This window comes from Lycorma delicatula, chromosome 4 (genome assembly GCF_047948215.1).
Source record: "Lycorma delicatula isolate Av1 chromosome 4, ASM4794821v1, whole genome shotgun sequence".
Taxonomy (NCBI): domain Eukaryota; kingdom Metazoa; phylum Arthropoda; class Insecta; order Hemiptera; family Fulgoridae; genus Lycorma; species Lycorma delicatula.
The window spans coordinates 74,442,293-74,462,430 of record NC_134458.1 but is presented as its reverse complement, the minus strand read 5'-3'; the positions used below and the strand labels follow the sequence as shown (position 1 = coordinate 74,462,430).

The 20,138-nt window shown below is 26.5% G+C and overlaps 1 protein-coding gene across 1 annotated transcript in view; it reads right to left on the bottom strand.

Annotated features, from left to right (window-relative positions):
- The window catches only part of Cadps (calcium-dependent secretion activator 1), a 310,167-nt gene that overhangs the window by 110,564 nt on the left and 179,465 nt on the right, over window positions 1–20,138 (bottom strand). Inside the window, exon 22 of the mRNA XM_075363363.1 lies at window positions 9,220–9,332. Within this exon, the coding sequence (XP_075219478.1) occupies window positions 9,220–9,332 (113 nt within the window). The remainder of the gene's footprint in view (window positions 1–9,219; window positions 9,333–20,138) is intronic.

Here is a 20,138-nt window from a genome sequence, read left to right as displayed (position 1 = left end):
CACACATAAATACCACAAACACAGACAGGATATCTGATTAAAAAAGTCAGTCAAAAACACAGTTACAATCAAAAACACACACTAATAATGCTCAAGTTCATTCCATAAATATAAAGCATTGTTTGGAGGTGAAGCTCACACTAAACATTGGATAATATTCAAAACAATGTCATAATATTAAACACAATTAAATAAAACCCTCCCTGTTTCCTCTCACTTTTTATTAAACAGAAGCTAGATATAAGTAAAATATATTTGCTGTTATTTTGATCATATATTTCTTAAAATGTTAATTTATACCAAGAGCAATATGTGAATTTAAGTGCCATATACCCCAGCACATAGAAATTACGTTTAAGCCACAAAATACTTCTTACACTACAAACTCGTTTATCCAAAAAGCTTTAAGATTTCATATTCTTAGGATTTTCAAAAAAACATAACTAATGATATAAATCAGAATAACTATGCTGAACGTACACCTAACATTATGTTTTTCATTTCATTACAGAATTGTTTGAGTGCTCACTATTCCCTAGATGAAAACAAAATCTTGATAAGCAACAATCAAATCATTAGTAAAAAAAACTTATTTCTTCTTTTAAAAAGTGGAAAAAAGTTTTATACTAATATTAAAAGTATAATTGCAAAAATTATATGCCAATAGTTATAATAATGTAATAAATTAATCATGCTGCATAGATTAACAAATAAGTAACATTACTATTATTATAATAAAAATGTTTAGTCAACCTACAAACTGATTTAATTATAAATTATACATTTACTATATTTTAAAATTATTAGCACTGTTCTTATTTACTTATTAAAAACATGTATTAAAAAAACTTACATTACTTCTAATTATCCAGATTTGACCTGTTCCATTAAATTTGGAGAAACAAGTTTGTAGAACTACTTGATATAATTTAATAAAAACTGTACAAGTTAGAAACAAACTAAGTGGAGGTAATGTTGTATTTACAGTAACAAATGATAAGTTAAATAATAAGCACCATACACTGACTTTCTATATGTAATTAAATTTCAATAATTTGTACTTCGTTAATATATAGAACAATTAATTTTAACTATGAGTCAAATGAATAATGAATGAAAAATTACTAAGTAATAATGATTTCATGTCATCTTAAGAAAAAAATACTGCTACAGTTATCACTTGTTATCAGTAATCCAGTAAGTTAATAAATTAATTAAATATTAAAAAATTTATTTTTAAGAAAAATAATATGTTTTTTTACACTTTTATTAAAGAGGAGACCAAACTATTCAAGACTAAACTTGTTTTCCAAAAAAGACTTGTACGGATTTTTATTTATTTCCCATATTTAAGCATTAAAATAATGAAAGCAAATCTTACTGTTTCTCTAATTTCTTAAAAGTGTATCTAAAGACTGCACTATGTATAAATTTCACAAAATTCAACAGAAGCAACTTTACATTTGGTAACAGATGCAACTAAGTATGTTGCAACATTAAATTTGCAGATTTTTCTTATTTCAATGATTTGTTTCATTGTATTACAGTAGAACTCTGCAAAAATATTAAGACAATAATTTTCTGAAATAGCTGGCTGTAAGTTTAAAACTTTGTAATTTTTCTATATAAAATTAGTTATTGGTAACTCAAAGGTAGTTAATTTACTTTTTGGCGGATTAAAGTGATCTTTTTAATTAATTTGTGTAGTGAAGGAAAAACATTATATCTTTCATAATGTAAAATATGTGTACTGATATTTAATGGGAGTTTTTTAATCTCAGGGTAGTAACAGATGATGGCGCTGTACGCAAGGGTGAGGATAGCAATCAAAGTTATAAACGTAATATACAAGCAAGCTCATATTGCAGTCTGGGGAAGCATATTGGCAGTAAATCTTCAGAGCATTCTGCGGCTTCAAGAAAAAACAATGAGAACACTGACACTAAGTTAAATCAAATGGATGGCTAAAAAGACATTTCAAGACCTTGAGATCCTCAAAGTCATGGAAGTACATATTTTTGTGGTTACAGTGAAGAACTAATTAAGAAAATTACCAAGAGATACAAATATTTGACACCACAATAAAAGGAATATAACATCTGCTTGACCATTTGTGTCTATATTCAAAGTAACAAGCTTGTGCAAGTAGAAAGTTCTACCATCTACCTGAAAATTGAGGGTCAGATGTGTCAAAAACTTAAAAATATAATTGATGAATTGGCTGACATCCAAGACCAATTTACACTGTGATATATTTTGCCAGTGGAACACAAGATAATGAATGTGACAAGTGACAATATATAAATAAAACTATTAAAAATCATATGGTTAAAAAGTACTAAGAGCAATAATTCTCTTTCAATCACGTCAATTTTAAAACCGACTACTAACTGTCAAATTATTCTGCTACTAAAATATTAGAACTAGATATAATGTATTTATTTCATTTTTTACTAAGAAAATTAATAATAACTTAAAAATTAAATGAATGATTTCTACTACTAGCAGAACAATCTAATAACTAGTAAATCGGTATTTAAATAAATATGATTGAAATAGCACGACTATTATTGCTGAAGTAAGAGTAGCTAGTACTGAAGTAATAGCATAACTATTACATTTAATCATAAATTAAATTTCAAAAAGTAAAAAAAAAAAATGCATTTCTTTTATATTACATACAAAACCCCTTAACAAAAAATATAAAACCCTAAGCCACAGTCTAGGGTAAATTTTTAAATTTATTCCTTTATTTTTCTGCGAGATACCATTTTAATAAAATATTTATCACATATTTTATATATCTGTATATTTTGATTTTTATCCTGTTCTCGATAAATAAAACCAAAGAATGATTCAAAAATAAATATCAAACACCTTTTGTCATACACTGAAAGTCAGGATAAATTGATGAGTAAACATTATTTAATCATTACACTTATAAAATAATAATAATTACAGTAAAAAATGAACACCCTCTAAAACGTCCTAATTATTGACTTTTTGTCAAATTTTAAAAAACTACAATAATAATTTAATCAACCATTAAGCTGTTCTCCTTTTCTAAATTCAATTATTTTTCTAACCATTTTTAACCATTATGAAGTTCTTAGATAAAAATTAATTTGTTTACAATAAATCACACTGTACATTCTAATTAGTAAACCAGCAAAAACTAATCTTACTACATTTTCAACCTACTTGAAAACAACTTTTGTGAATAATTCACAAATAAGGAAATGTATGTAAGTTCAAATACAAACTGTCAGAAGCTGAAAGCACTATATTACTATAACTATACTTTTAATCTTGACACTGTCATAATTTATCAACTAAAAATTTAATATATGTATGTATTTAAATAAAAACAAATGTAACTAAATAAAATTTACTACTATTTGTGGTATGTCTTGTAGTTTATCACTTGCTGACATGAGTATAGTATAAAACAAATCTTAAATATAAGCATTAAAGCCAATATTATCATCTCTCTCTCTCTCTCTCTCTCTTTCTCACTATCTAACCCCCCTCCACCTCTCTCTCTCTGCTTGTGTGTGTGTATGTGTGTTTGTTTGTTTGGATGGGTGTGGGTGCACGCATGGATATGAAAGTAAAAATCTGATTTGAACTATTTTTGTTCTAAATTTAAAATTCACACTATAAGACTGTATTTACTCTCCCAGTACATTTTTTCAACAGGTAACAGGGATGAGAGGGCAAGCTTTAGGCATATCTCATGTAATTAAAATACATTAGAAATATTCATACTTAAACAGTCAATAAGTATCAGATGGTGACATAAACTGTCACTGCATCCTCTTGAAATCATAATAATGAAGAGCAATCATTTTAGTACAGAACGCAACATACTCATCAGCAGATTTAACATTAAAATGTTTTATGTAAAATATAGTCTAACAGCAACAAAAAGGAACTATTCATAAATTATCATCTATTAAAGTCAGTTTGAAAGTAAGAAAGTAGAATCATACATATTAGCCAACTTTCACAAAAATTAATATCTTCTTGTAACCTGTAATATGGATAATGAAACTTAACAATTTTTGAGCTGATCCTTAAAATGTATCTTTATATTATACCTTTTTGAACACAGCAGAGGATTTGTCAGCAAAATATCCCCTGATTTTTAGAATTACAGATTTTTTTCTAAACTAAGCTCTTTACATTAAAAACTTAGATGATGTTATTTTAAAGTATAAATACACATATCACCCCTCACCTATCGTGTAAAGTATAAATTTGAGCGAAAAAAGGCAAAAATTCAAAAACTTAGCTTGGTTTAAATATAATATGCTTTAAGATTTACAAAAGTGGATGTCTGCAAAGGTGTGCAGAGAAACATTTTGTAAAAACGATTCAATTTTTTTCAGCTGGAGTATTATTATTATTGTTAAGGAATAATTTAACTCAAAAAAACCAGCTTAGTAATAAATGATAATAGGAAAGCTGAACAAAAAAATATGAGTACTTTTTATATAAAAAATTAATTCTTGTGATATCTGTATTCAACAAAGAATAGAAAATAAAAGGAGTGAACATTTTTTCAACTGGTGTTATTTAAACAGGAAACCATCTCAAAAACAAATATTTTCTATTTCCAACAGAATATATTTCATTGAATAAAAGTGAAGTAAAACCTATACCGTAGTTAAAAGTAAACACTGATCGGCTTCATTATTCTATAACTCATTTTGTAGTGATGATCACTCCTAAGAGAATCTATCGTAAGATCTTCTAAGCGATTGTCATCCTCTCACCATCCAAGTAAACTGTTTTTGAGTATATGATGTTACAATTCTTCGCAGATGATAAATATGCATCAGCACAAAATGTATTTGACCATGCATGTGAACGTGGATACATCGGTACAACATAAATAGGGAAGCCAACATAAATACAGGCAAACTGAAAATAAGGCATCACATACAACAATGCACATTGCGTGCACACATACACACTAACACAAAATCAGTTGCTTGCCAAACACCCTAATCTAGGGTGTTAGATTCAACAAATGTAAAGATTACATTATATAAAGTCTTTTCTTCATATGAAACCATAAATCTGTAGCACATAATTATACTTTAACTTATTAAGTATGGAGCTATAAAAATACACAATCACCTTGTGCCAGTCTACAGTAAAAACACATTGTAGATGTTCTACAACTGTGAAAAAGGTGACCAACACTTATTAAGGAACACACTAAAAGATACATGTTTTTTTGCAGAGCATCTGTGATATCAGGAGACATCAATCGGGTGCATTTAGCTTTAAACACATGTAGAGGTTCTATAAACTTAAATGCCATTATTCCACTTCTTCCAGTTCCTAGTAGTATCTGATATAAACATGAATAAAAAGCCATTCCATTTAAGTCTACTGCACAGCCACAGCAGGTGGTGTTATTGTATACAGATATTCCATCTTCATAGATTAACAAAAAAAAAATGGGATACAATTTAACCGAACCATATATAAAGAGTGGTTTTGCACAAACCAATAGTACTTATACAAGAGTACCAAGAAGATTATTCGTCTTCCCGCTGATTAGAATAGAGCCAATAAATTTAGATTATTCTTTTTTTAATTGTAGATAGTACTAACCATTGGTCATCAACCAATAAATAAACAGTAACAACACCAACCTGTAACAGTATACAGTCACCTGACCAAAGTAAAACTGTGTTCAATGTTCTTTAGATATTGATGATATACAGGAAACCATCAATATAATATGGCTTTGGCTGCTACAATTTATTCTCACCCTAGATCAATTTAATTTCAATGCAGCTACTTCCCAAGATGTGAGACCATAAAGGGACAGATAGTTTTCTTACTTTGCAGAGTAGTCATTAAATAAATCTTATTAAAAACATATGAAATACATACCATACATGATGTTTATTCAGTTTTCAGGAAGATTTATTAAAACTTAATTTGTAATTATTTTGCTGTTTATGAAGATATTGTTAAAAATAATCTTTCTTTTATTATTAAACCTACATTCTTTATTTAATTTATGGTTTATTTTTTTTAAATTCATTCACACACTTTTTTTATAAAAAAGTAATAAAAGTTGAATGATAACATTTTCTTAACATCAAATTTTCAGGTCTCCCAATTAGTTTAAATTCCCTAAGAAATGGGTTTGTAATATAAGCAAACTGAATTTAAAAGAAAAATATTCAAACTTTATTCTGCATTTTTACTTATATCCAAATGAGATCCAGTTCTTGAGATAAAAGCATTAAAAAACATGCTCCATGCTATATTGACTAATGGACCATACTACTTTATGAACTTATACTACTATTATCCATATGTTATTTTAACATACATTTGAGGCAGAATTCATTATTCACACAGAATTTAAGTTAAATAATAAGTAAATTACACAAGAAATATACATATATATTTAATATTATAAGAAACAAACCACCAGAACACAGTTATTAGATAAGTTAAATTGACCATATTAATTTCCAATAATCAATTTTCGCAGGATCCCACATCTTCAGTTGGTATTGAATTCTATGAGTAAAACATATTTATTTTAAGTTTGTCAACATTGTTTTCTGTTTTAAAAACTTTTAAATTTATGATGAATGTATAAGCAAATTCTGCTGTCCAGTACTGGAATGATGTAATATTATAATAACATTTAAAACATTTTAAATATTACATCATTTCAGTACTTGATACCAGAATTTGCATATACATTCATAATAAATTTCAAAGTTTTTGAAATTAAAACAGAAAACAAGTTTGACAATTGACAAATTATAAAATAAATATGTTTTAATGTAGTTATAGAATTCATTACCAACTGAAGATGTGGGATCCTGTGAAAATAGATTATTGAAAATTAATATGGTAAATTTAACTTACCTAATTACTGTGTTTTGGTGGTTTATATTTCATATAATATTAAATATTAAATTTTATTAACACAGTAATCAATATGTTAATGAATTATTTGAATTTTCAAAAAATTATTACATTCAAATTATTGAATGTATATATATATATATACATTCAATAATTTTTTGAAACATATATATATATATATATATATGTATGTGTGTGTGCGCACACGTGTGCATGTGTGTTTGGGTGCACGCATGCGCATGTAAATAAATCCAAACAATAAAATTAAAAGAACACCAACATAGGAAATAATACATTGAATGAATAGATTCAGACTTATTTTACTATGGATAAAATCAGTAACAGCATGTTGCTTCTTGAAATGTAACACAACTACCTATAATAAACTTGTATTAAATTTGATAATAGATAATATCTATTACACATTTAGATTGTAAATAAATGCTATTCATAATTTTATGAGTATTATGTTAAAAAATAAACAAAAGATGAAATGACTAAGTTATTCTACACAATTATAGTAACAAAGAAGTCAATTATACATTTAATAAAGAGTGTACTTATTTAATATCCACAGCTATAAAGAGATTATAATAACTAAAAATAATTAATCAACTTCTGTACATACATTATAAAAATGCTATTAAAAAAAACAGCATCATCAAAAAGGTTGTATATGGTTTCTTGAAATCATAAAGCATTACATTTAACACATAATTACAAATAAAAATTCACAGAAAAGTGCAAGTTTATTTCATACTCAAGTATGTTTCAATATGAGCATTCTTTATTACTTGGCAAACATCTTAACCTAGGAGTAAGTTATCTTATAAAGCATTACAACTGTAAAATGTTTTTATTGCATAAAATAGTACATACACTATTGTATATACAAGATATTTACAAACAGTATTAGTGATAGTGAAAATTTGTTTTATGTTAATACGTATTTTGAATAAATTTCTGGACATTACTTTTACCAGGTACATAATAGTGTAGTATATATTTACCATATTTTATTTTTTTATTTACCATTATACCTTAATATAATAGTGCAAGTAAATACTGTACTGCAATACAGTATTAGGTCATTTTAACTTATATTACTTTATTAAATATTACTTTTGGATTATCTGTGATCCTCTTCCCAGTTATTATCTCGGATAATCGGGAAGTGACTATACAGAGTTTGATAAACAATTAAAGTAAAAACCCAATAATATGGCAATATGGATGTAAGTAAATCAAATGTTAATATTATTTTGCTTTTCCATGACAGATAAATAGTCTTAACAAAAGGTTTATCCTTCTGGGTCTTCACTAAATCTGTAACCTCCATCACTTTACAATGTGATGGTTCCATTACACCTAGTGTTCAAGGAATACATTCCAGAAATTTAAGGATGTGAAGCAAGGATATGTCTCAAAGTTAAAGCCACTTTAAAAACAATGTTTATATATTACTAAAACACTAGTTGCAGTTTCACTGTATGCTATTTACACTTATTATTGACTAATGACCAAAGCAGTTCATACCACCTAAAATTTACATGGATGCAAAAAACAGGTTATGGTACCCTATTTCAGAACTGATAATAACAACTTAAAAAAGTTGTAAAATTTTATGAGCTTATTAAACTGAATTACTGATCTCCAAACATTTTGGACTATGAGCAAATGAATGTTCAAAAAATTCACTTTTTTGTTTTTTCAAACAGAAAAAATGTAATTCAATAACCCTAAGTTAAGTTGTTTAAGAAGTGATAAAAAATCATAACTTAATACTAAAATCATAACTTAAGATGAAAACTCAAGTATTTCAATTTGTTAAACTAAAATCACAAAACATCTGTAAATTTTAAATTCACTCTTTGAAATGAATCAATAATCTAATTACCCTGAGATGAAACCCTCACTCACTTTCAAAGACTTTGCTTTGATACTTCCAGTAGTGTGCTAAACAATTACATTTCATTTAGCATGTTATTTATTGAAGAAACATTTTATACCAAAACCCTATATTTATCCCCCCTATGCATTATACACATTAGATGGATGGTTTGACTTACTCCAATCAGGGCTCATAAGACACAAATGAAACACAAGATATTGTTTATATAAATAAAAGTACATAAATAAAGCGATCACAAGTACATGTCAATTAATTTGGAATAATTTTTAATCTAAAATTACAATTCATAATAACTATACAGTATATTTTAATGCATTTAGATTAAGCAAAAAAATATAGAAATGTAATTACACTTACAAAAAAAAATTAATTTTCATATTATCTGCAAAACTTACCTCAGCATAATGCTCTTCATTCTGCTGCAGTAAATCAACACAAAGTTCAGCCAAATGTATCAAATCATCCAGCTTCTTACTGGGAGGCACAGCTATTTCACCACTTAGGTCATCTGAAAACATTTTTTATTCATAAAAATGAAGAAAATACAGTAAAGAACCCAGCAGATTGACATAAACATACTTATATAAATAATCAAATCTATATTATAATTCAAACACCCTAAAACTTCACAAACACCCACAAGAAAAATTATTGAAATGCTTTCAATAAATATAAGCAAAAGTTCTAATTTATAATTTAATGATAAAACTCTTGCATTAATATAAAATACATAAATAAATATAAATTAAAAAGAGTACTTATATGAGTACATACACACAGAGAAAAGTGTGCCAACTTTGATGCAGTGGTGATGAGTTTAGGTAAGAAAACATAAAATGTTAAAAATTAATGAAAAATTATCTATGTTGAAGTAGAACCAAACAGTAATAATAAATAAATACATACATGTGTAATAAATTAATTATAAAATTTTATGCATAAAGTAGAGTATTGTTTACACAAAAACCATGGACTATTTAGAAATAGTAAAAACTTAAATAAATTATTATGAAAAAACATTTTTATGTAAAAACAAATAGACCAGTTTATAACAGGATGTACTACTTATGTTAAAAATGCATTCTTTAAAAATACTCAAACAAATTTATATAAAAAATGTTATTACAATTTTTTTTATTATTGTTATAAATAATTTTAGGTTAGTAAATTCAAATTAGTTAAAACATTGTTTAACAGATATTAGATAACTGATACTGCATTATTTAATGCACACAGTACATATTTCAGGCTGTTGATTTTATCTTAGGTTGTCATCTCTGTAATTATAAGCCAATGAAAAACATTAAATGAGGTTTTCAATTTTTTACACGGTAGTCAAGATATAATACTGTTATTTCTGACAAATTTAAAAATTTTTGAATATAGGGAAAATATTTAACAACTTTTACCTTCTATGGGACTTCAGTTAGGAGGTTATTTCATTCTTGGGTATTATTTCCAAAACACAAATTATTTATGGTGAATTCCAGCATTAGATTTTGAGAATGATCTTATTACCTTATTGTTTCTTTAAACAGAATGAATGTACAATTTAGAATAGATTATGCATTCAAACACAAGAATGATTTTAATGCAAAAATTATTTTACTAAACTTAATGTAAATGATTTTAAACATGTTTGTAATTAATTCATATTATGACTGACTGATTTATTAAGCTAAATAGGTTTTATGGCCTTTTATTTGTAAACTCCTGTTGGAAGTAACAAGTTTATATATTTGGGATGGTGCTTGTATGACAATTGGAATCACTACTGAAAAATAAACTATGGAATAGAAAATACCAGATCAGCTGTTTTTGTGAATGATTGTTCAGAAGGAAGACACAATTTAAGTGGTTGAATAAGAAAATTATTTATTGCTAAATTTTCTCTATGGAGCTGGATGGTGTTGTGACTTGAACTTTATCAAAAGTATTGTTGAAGAAAATTGATACCTTTGAGATGCGACATGATCAAAGATTGCTGATGATTAGCTGAGGAGATAAATTTTGTGATGAGGATGCACTGAAAAGCTGGATGTTAGCAACAGAGATAGCTGCTAACTGTCTATTAAAAGGACAGATTGTTAAAAGGAAAACTGTCGAGGTACACTGCAACAGTGATGAAACATTCAAAGAAATTATCAGCTTCCACATCTTATGCCTCAAGGGAAAAATATGGGAAGCCAAGGTTCAGAGTAAAAATATTTTGGGATTGAAGAATTTAATGCAGTGGCTTTCCAGATCAATCTGCTCTTTATTCTAGTCAACTGTGACGGAGTTATAATTATCCAGGTAGTCGCCAACAATTTGATAACAGACAGTTCATTAAGAAGAAGATTTGATAATTGTAATTAACAATTAATACTATAATGCATTTGGAGTAAGAGGTGAACATTTATATGATAAACATCTTGTTCAATGGTTTGGTTTTTAGTACAATTTTCAATTAGGAAGTAACTGGAAAAATTCTCATGGTACCTATCCAAGAAAATATGAATGAAGGATAATGAAAAGTGGGCTTAAAAAAGGGCACAATAAACCCACAGGACTGCCTCTAATCAAGGTATTTTACATCATGATGGGACTAGATAAACAAATATCATTATTCAGTAGATTTGGAAAAGGCATTTTTGTTTATTAATGTTTTTCTTAATGATGAAAAACAATTTACTTCATTAGATTTTTTTTTTGTTATTAGTTAAAAGTCATAACCATAACAGTTGTAGGAAAAACTGAAGCAAGTCACTCCTGAAAATAGCATAATCAATCTACAGAGAAGCAAGGTTGCCAGGATACCAGGCTCACAAAGGAAAGTGAAGTACTGTATTATTATTATTTTGCCTTCTTCAATCTTCACTTCATAAACTATTGCAGATAAGGATTTTAAATCCATCAAAATTCAGGTAGTGCTTGGTCCTTCTAGTGAAATCTTTACTATGATCACCTAAGGATCTAGATTTTAAGAGAACATCTTTATTCTTAGAGAAAGCAACAATGACTGGTGTTTATTGTACCACACATTCTTTACTTTTTTAAAAAAAAATTGTTATAAATTAATACTAAGCTTTAAATACTGGTAAATAAATAAAATGCTGAAAAATAACATGTTTTATTATGCAAACTACAACTAATATTAATAAAATAATTAAATTTTATAACTTACAACAAAGATAGATATGATAAAGAAGAGAACATGTTGGTATAAAACAAGATACTGCGCAAACAAATATATTCATAATAATTATATTTTTAAATGAAATTACTTCATCTAAAGCTAAAGATGAAAGCTTATTTATCACATAAGCTTTCAACTTGCTATTTGGGAATAAGATATGGAAATTCTATAGCACATGAAAAGTAATACACCTGACTAGGATTTAAACCTGTAACGTTTTGGATAAAAGGTAGAAACTACCATTCTACCAAAGAGGTCAATAACTATTTGATGATAATTTTTTTAACAAATCTGTGTACAGATATTGCTCACATAAATACTCAAAATATTTATGCTGGTACAGACATACTCTTATAAACAAAATAATAACAGTGTAACCCATAAACAATATACTATGAATGTTTTTGTAAACTTCCATAATTATATATGTGTAATTATACAGGGAATAAATTCCCTTTAAACTGTAAACAGTTAGTTCTGATAATCAAAGAGGCCAAGGTATATCTTATTCCTGGAAATAATGCACTTTGAAACAGATATCATACCAGTCATTTATCTACTTGCTGTATGAGCAGTTGTTCCATTTTATTGAAATGAAGCTGACTCATTAGTAGAAAATACCACAGCTGATTGCTGAAAAAGTGTACCAGCCATATTCATGTGTCTGTCAGAAGTATCAAATAAGGCTATATAATTTTTAGCCTCAAAAACTATGATCCATTACATTAGATGATAATGCAAACCATATTGTAGTTTATTCACTATCTAATGAACAATAATGTAAGAGACAAAGATTCTCCTCAGTCAAGTAATCATAGATTTGTTTCTTCACAATTCCACAGAGACAGAAGCATGAAGTTTTTTCATCATACATTCAAAAATTGTTGATAAAATTTTCCCTTTCATCTATTTTAGTTTAAAGCTTACAGCAAAAAATAATTATGTACCATTAACAAACAGACTTCAATACATGTTTTATTTGAATCTTGTATGAATAACGATGAAAATCTTTAAAAAAATATTCTAAAAGCATTGAGACAAACCTAATATTGCAGAACGACAGCTAGCAAAATTCTGCAGAATCTGTAACTTCTCTGCTTTATCAGTAATTGGTATTTTCAAAGTGTTTCTTGGTTCAATATGCTTCCTTTACTTTAGTGAACCTGTTCCTTCACAATTATCAAACTATGTCCTGAATTGTTTGCTCACATTATTTTATCATAATGACAAAATCGATGGTGATTTTAAAATTCATGCCATGCAGCTATTACACAATTATTTTTTTTTTTTAATAGCACTGACTAATATGATCATAAGCCACTTATGAATGCAAAAAGCATGCAGTGAAACTGCCCTAATTTTTGTTAACATTGGTGATCTATGGGAACTGGTGTATTGTATGTTGCTTCTGCTATGGGCATTTCATCCTTACTTTATTCCCTGACGTGTTCCAGGTGTTATAGAACTATCATGTTGTAAGGATACAGATTAACCATCTAACCCGGATCTATAAATTTTGTGTTTTTTAAAATAATTAATTAGTAAATAGCATATTGTTTACCCAACCACCAAAAAAATGAATACTGGAGATGTAACTGAAATCATCTGCCAAGAATAGGAAAATCTTCAACTTAACAATTAAAATTAGTTCTCTTTACCCACATAACAACTGTATAAACATAAGTACCGAGAAATTACAAGAAAGTGCACAACACATTTAAAAAAAAATAATATTGTAATTTTTAATATAAAGATTATTCATTGCAATCTATTTAAAATTTTAGAGTATTTTTTTGGTAAATACATATGTATAAAAAGAATCATTACGCACTTCCAAGAAAATAATCCTAATAATATATAAACCTAATACAGGTATTTTACTTTCAAACATAAAATAAGAACTAATGACAGCAGTTATATAACTTAAATCCTGGTCACTGTCATAATATTTAAAAACAAAAATATACTACATTTTAAACATTTGTACAATTCTTGACAGCCTTAAAAATGGCAAAAATAAATTTCTAAAATGTTTAATCAGCAAATTAGTTTTGTAATTTATAATCTAAAAAATCTCTTGTACACTAAATATGAAGGTATCTGTGAAAAAATACTACTTGTGTAACACACAAGAAACTAAATAATCTTTAAAATACATTTTGGTGGTTGCATTGATATAAAAATAAGAACAAACACTATTCATATTATTTAAAATAAATTTAACTAACAACTCACATTTTAAACAAACAAAAATATTATGTACACATTCAGAAAACTTTTCAGAACTATTGTGCAACTCTTTTATGAATGATATTACAGAGTTGCTTTTAATAGCAGTGTTTTAAACCAGCAACAAACAATATTAAATAAGTAGTCATACAGTATATTTGATACAAATAGTGTTTTTCTCTAAATATTATATTCTCCTTATCAAATTTAGTATATTGTAATGTATATCATAATGTTTGATCAAGCTCTGTATGTGATCTTTATGTATATAAGTTAAACCTATACATTGTGGTTAATATTTTATTGTGTTCTGTAGTTTTTTTAAATGTGTAGTGGTTGTATTCATTCTTCATAGCCGTGGATGAATGTTTAGATGAGTGCAGTTATTTCAGTTTATTTTCTATATTTCTGGTTGTTATGTTTAATAAAATATGCTTTAAGTTTACAAAAGTTAAAACTACTTTGTTCGTGCTAATTAACATATAAAATATATCCTGAGTTGAATGCATGTATGAGTGCTGTTTTAATTAGTAGGAGATTTATATAAGTATTAATGAAGATTATTACTTTCCTTTTTTATTAAAATTTTTATATCAAATTATTTATTTATTTATTTATTTACAAAACAAGTAGAAGTTAATAAAATAAAACATGCAGTTTAATTTAGGAAATGTATTGAAAATGTTCACTCAAAGAATGAAAGGAAATCAAGTAAATAACTTATCATTACTATGATTCAATTGTTGAGTAAACAAATGTTCTAAAAGTTTGTGTACTTTCATCCATCCTACATTCTTCAACAGAACAAGAACAAAAATGAGATAAAAATTATGAAAAAAAGACAGTCATATTAAAAGTGTCTTTTTCATACACTAATAGCAGTAATCATAATATATAATCACTATGATTTAAAATATAAAACACATGCACTAAGTTTAATAAAAATGTATGTTCAGAAGTATTATCTGTAAGAGTACAATCAGTTATATTTTTGTTAAAAATTATCAAAGTGAAAAGTTTATGATGAAAAGGTAATTATATATGCAGGCATGCAGCACATGCATACACACGCGCGCGCGCACACACAAATTGAAATTTTAAGGGCAAATGGCTATAGGATGCCCATTATGGTTATAATATCCTAAAATACTAAAATTAATCTACTAGAAAAAAATTAACAAGAAATAAATGATAAAATGAAAAAGATATCTATATATAGTTATGCAGTAAATTTCTATAAGATTTCTTTAATTTAAAAGATGTGCAATATTTATGTTATGCAAAACAGTAAACAAAAAATAATAGAATAGGAAATAAAACATGCTTATTAGATAATATGTTGACATTCCTACATAAAACAAACAACTTTTTATCTTAAAAATTATTCTTCAAATTGTAGCCAATATATAATGAAACAATAGGAGTTTTAATCAGTAAGTTAGGTTATATATGTATTTATACACAAATTTAAATTAATTAAATTCAAAATGACAAAATAACTAAAGTGAGAATGTAAATTATTATCGTTAAAAACAAGTTTATCAGATGATACTGAATACCACAAGTTGTAATATACCCACATTAACTGATATCTAAGTGTAGATATGTGAGCAAATAGAAAACATATGCTTGTAGTAGTTAGTAGCTATCATATTTACTGTTTTTCACTTATGTCTAATATCACCATGCTGATATCACACTACTGCTAACAATTTGTTATAGACTCACTTTACAAAACACATTTGTATATGCAATTATTTCAGTGCTTGTAAAGACTTCTATAATATTAATTCAGGCCTGTACTACCCAGTTTATATTTAAACGGTAACAATTCTGAGTATTTTAACTTATTACATTCATTATAAGTACTGTTTTATAGTTGCATGTGGTGATACTGTTAGGTTAAAAATAATATTTTTCTAACTGTTTAAATGCTAAAATACAATCACCAATGATTATATGTATTCTAGAATTTACAAAAAAAATAAATCAAGTTTTACAATAATTCATAAAAAAAACACAATCCAAATGATAAAATGTATTATAATAAATGAAAGACAGAACTACAAAATAAAGAAGAGACATATGACAAAGCAACTAAAAATATACAAAGCAATATTTCAGAACTGATTACAGTAGATTATTTAATACTATTTAAAAAATGAACTTTATAAAATTTATTTATTTCATGTTAAAGGTAGCAAATAAATTATGCTTCCAATTTTATTAGAACTAGAACATATATAATTTAAGATTCTAGAGTGTTTGGAAACTAAAATCAAATGGACAGCAAAATTTATATGTCCTAATCTGAATGGTTTGATGTAGTATCAACTAAATGGAATGTAGTAGAGTTGATTAATATAGTAAACATTTTTAACAGAACAATATCATAATACATTTGATTATTTTTTATTTTTATTTTTGTATTTATAAGTCGATTAATTTCATTATTTTAATTTGTATACTGCTAGATACTAACTATAAATATATTTTTATATTATAACAACAAAAATTTAATTTTAACAGAATGTTCATTCCACTCCTAGGTATGGGTGACCACAAGCACAATGGTTCTGTTATCTTTGTGGTGGCTGTAATAACCTGAAACTCTGTAAGTAATAGTAGCAAAGCAGATAAAGCATTGTTAGCATAATAAGTAAATGCAATCAAAAGTTAAGAGAATGTTGTTTTTTAAATAGAATAAACATCTTTTTATAGTTTAAAACAATTATTAACATAAACTGACTACTCTCAGTAAGACGTATTCAATATACTGCAAATAGACAAAACTATGCTGTGTAAAAACAGTAATATATAAAAGATTTTATGCAAAACCTTTGGACTCCATTAATATAAAAAATAAACTTATTTAACTTAAGACATTAACATATATCACTTAACAATTATTGAATATTCATAAGAAGTTTGAAGGAAATATGTTAAATGCTGAGGAACACAAGAGTGAAATAGCTACACAGCCATAGAATATTACAACTGTGATGAACACCACCTGAAAACCACATACCAACAATCTACTACATTCACTTACTAATGTCAGTAATCAAACTTTACATCAGCAACAATGTACTTGGAAATGACAACAGCTTACAATAATACCCTAAAATACTTCTACATATCATCACATTGTATTATTTTGTTCAACAAAATAAAATCCTAATATATTACTATTATGTTAAATTTATTAATTTAGAAAGATTTATTTTTAATAATTCAATCCAATATCTACTTAATACAGTTTAATTAAATGCAAATCAAACTATCAAGATTGTAAAATTAGATGAATTAATTTCACAGAGTCCACTTCTGACATTCTCAGTTTCAAAACTAGTTTAAAATTACACATATTATGCATTTAATACATTAAAATATTTCAATATTTTACACATCATGCATAAAATTAAACATTTCTATGAAGTAAGTGTAATTTTAAATGGTACTCGTATTATGAAATAGATAGAACTAACCTGCAAGAATACTGTAAAAGTTGCTCTCTATTTCTCTCTCACTCTCTCTCTCTCTCAGGTTAATCAATAACTCATTCAATTTTACACTCATAAGGTCATTTGGTATATATTAAGAACAAGTATGTTTATTACTTTTATATAAAAAAATATTTTATTTTTCATTATTTAAAAGAAATAATAATTAGTAAACAGCTTCAGATAAATAAATGTTTACATTATTTTCTTCCAGAAAATCTTTCCAACCCAGTTGTTCAACAGAATGAATGCAGGAATAATAAAGAAAAGTTAATGCACTTTAAAAACAATAGACAAAAGTATAAAACATTAATTTAAAATATCATAAATCCTAATACTCATTAATTAGTAACAACAGAAGGTAAACATGAACTAAAGAAAACTGCAGTATTTGTGAAATAAATTCATACGAGACGTCAATGAAACCTAACAGACTGTAGAGTACCAGTATATCAATAATAATTTCCTGAAAATTCAGGCTCTATCCTTTGTACAGATTTTAAAGCTTACTTATTATATTTTCACAAACAAAGATATGAAAGTCTGCTGAGTTAGTCGAACGATTAAATTTTCATTTATCTTGAATTTATAAATTTGCAATACATATAAGATCATTAATATTTCCTCCTCTCATTTTATTTAATTTTCTGCTACTTATTAAAAACTAAACAACTTCATATTATATGTTAGCTTTATGTTCTCAAAGGGTAAACTTATCATCAGAAATAAAGAGAAAGTTAAATTAAAATAAACAATAAGAATAAAAAATTACAACTAAATTTTTGTCTTTAATGGTAATCAACTGAATTTTAAAAACAGATCAGTTTTAATATTTTAATTTTAGATGTTTATTTTTATTTTTTACTTATGATAATGAAAGATTCCCTTTGAAAACATTTACGGATGAAGTAACAGATAATATGTAGCTAAAAAATAAGTAATAAAAAATATATAACATAATATGAGAAAATATTCCTTTCTCAAAATAAACAAAATGTGAAACTGCAGATTTCAACTCTAAAAAAAAAATAAAGTTGCTATTTTGCTAAATTCTATTACTTTTATTTAAAATCTATAAATTAATGTTGTTTTAAATCAACATAAAAAATAAATCTCAGAAATGTAGGATCAGAAAGTTAGTGTTCCAGCCTCAATGGGTGATCAGAACAATCTGTTCTCATATTATTATGGGGGCGGGGGGTAACATTTCTTCAATAGCTTAGTAGTTACAAATATTTTATTGGATGTTATCTTTCTGTAAACATTCTATTACACACCTGTGATATTTTTACAAATAGAATGAGATGAAAAGACAGGTTAGGTAGCTGGTCTATCGCTGCTTTGTTGATTCATTAGTTTTAAAGGCATTAATAGTTATGGAAAACATTTACTAAAATAGATGTTATCTTTTCCATTATATTAGTTGCTACATAAAAGTAATAATTTCATGCTATGATTATATCAGGAAAAAAATATCAGTGAGAAATAAAAAATAAGTGACCTCCATATGATGACAGCCAATTGACAGTAATCTATTATCTAATTCCACCTCATCACAGTAAGTAACAATTCTTTAATAATGTATTGGGTACCCGCATTTTATCTGATTAAATTTCTCTTGACTATATTATATAGATCATACATTCTTTAAAATAATACTGAAATATGAATGTTACTGAAGAAATATGTCAGTTGCATGGTAAGTCCACAATTCATTAATTTTAAATATTTAAATTGCAGATAATATTCATAACAATTGTCACAACTATTTTGTTTAATTCTATAAGTTTCCATATAAAAATAATGATTAAATTAAATGTTAAAAAATGCATTGAAACTCTATAACTTTATTCAAAGGCATCCTACTTAGAAAGTGTAACAATTGAATGAAACTATCGAATACTGCAACATATAAGTTGGTGATTATGCTACCCTGTTCAACAGCATCCTATGATACATAAAAAAACTTTCTCTACCAAGCTCTCACAAGTAGACCAAATGGTAAATTTAATTTTCTCCCACATACTGGCACATGAAAAAGAATGAATGAATTAATACATTGCCTGAATTTGATCATTTCTGATTTAAGTGTGATTTCAACAATCTACTGAAGCTAAAAATATTTACATATATTCCTCTTAAAGGAAACATAGAAAAGTCAAAGAGTAGGTTGGAAAGATAGACGATAAATTTAAAAAAAAATACCTAAATCAGAAAAAGAAAACAAATGATATACAAACTGAGTGGTTTGATCTTGGAACAGGGGTAAGCTGAGAGTGCTGCCTATCCCCATCTTTTTTGATATATGTATTGAAGCTGTGATCAAAAATGACTGAGAAAAAGACTGAAAATGATTTAGGTGATGTTGGATCTGGTGTGTTTATATGAATCAGTAGATTTCAGA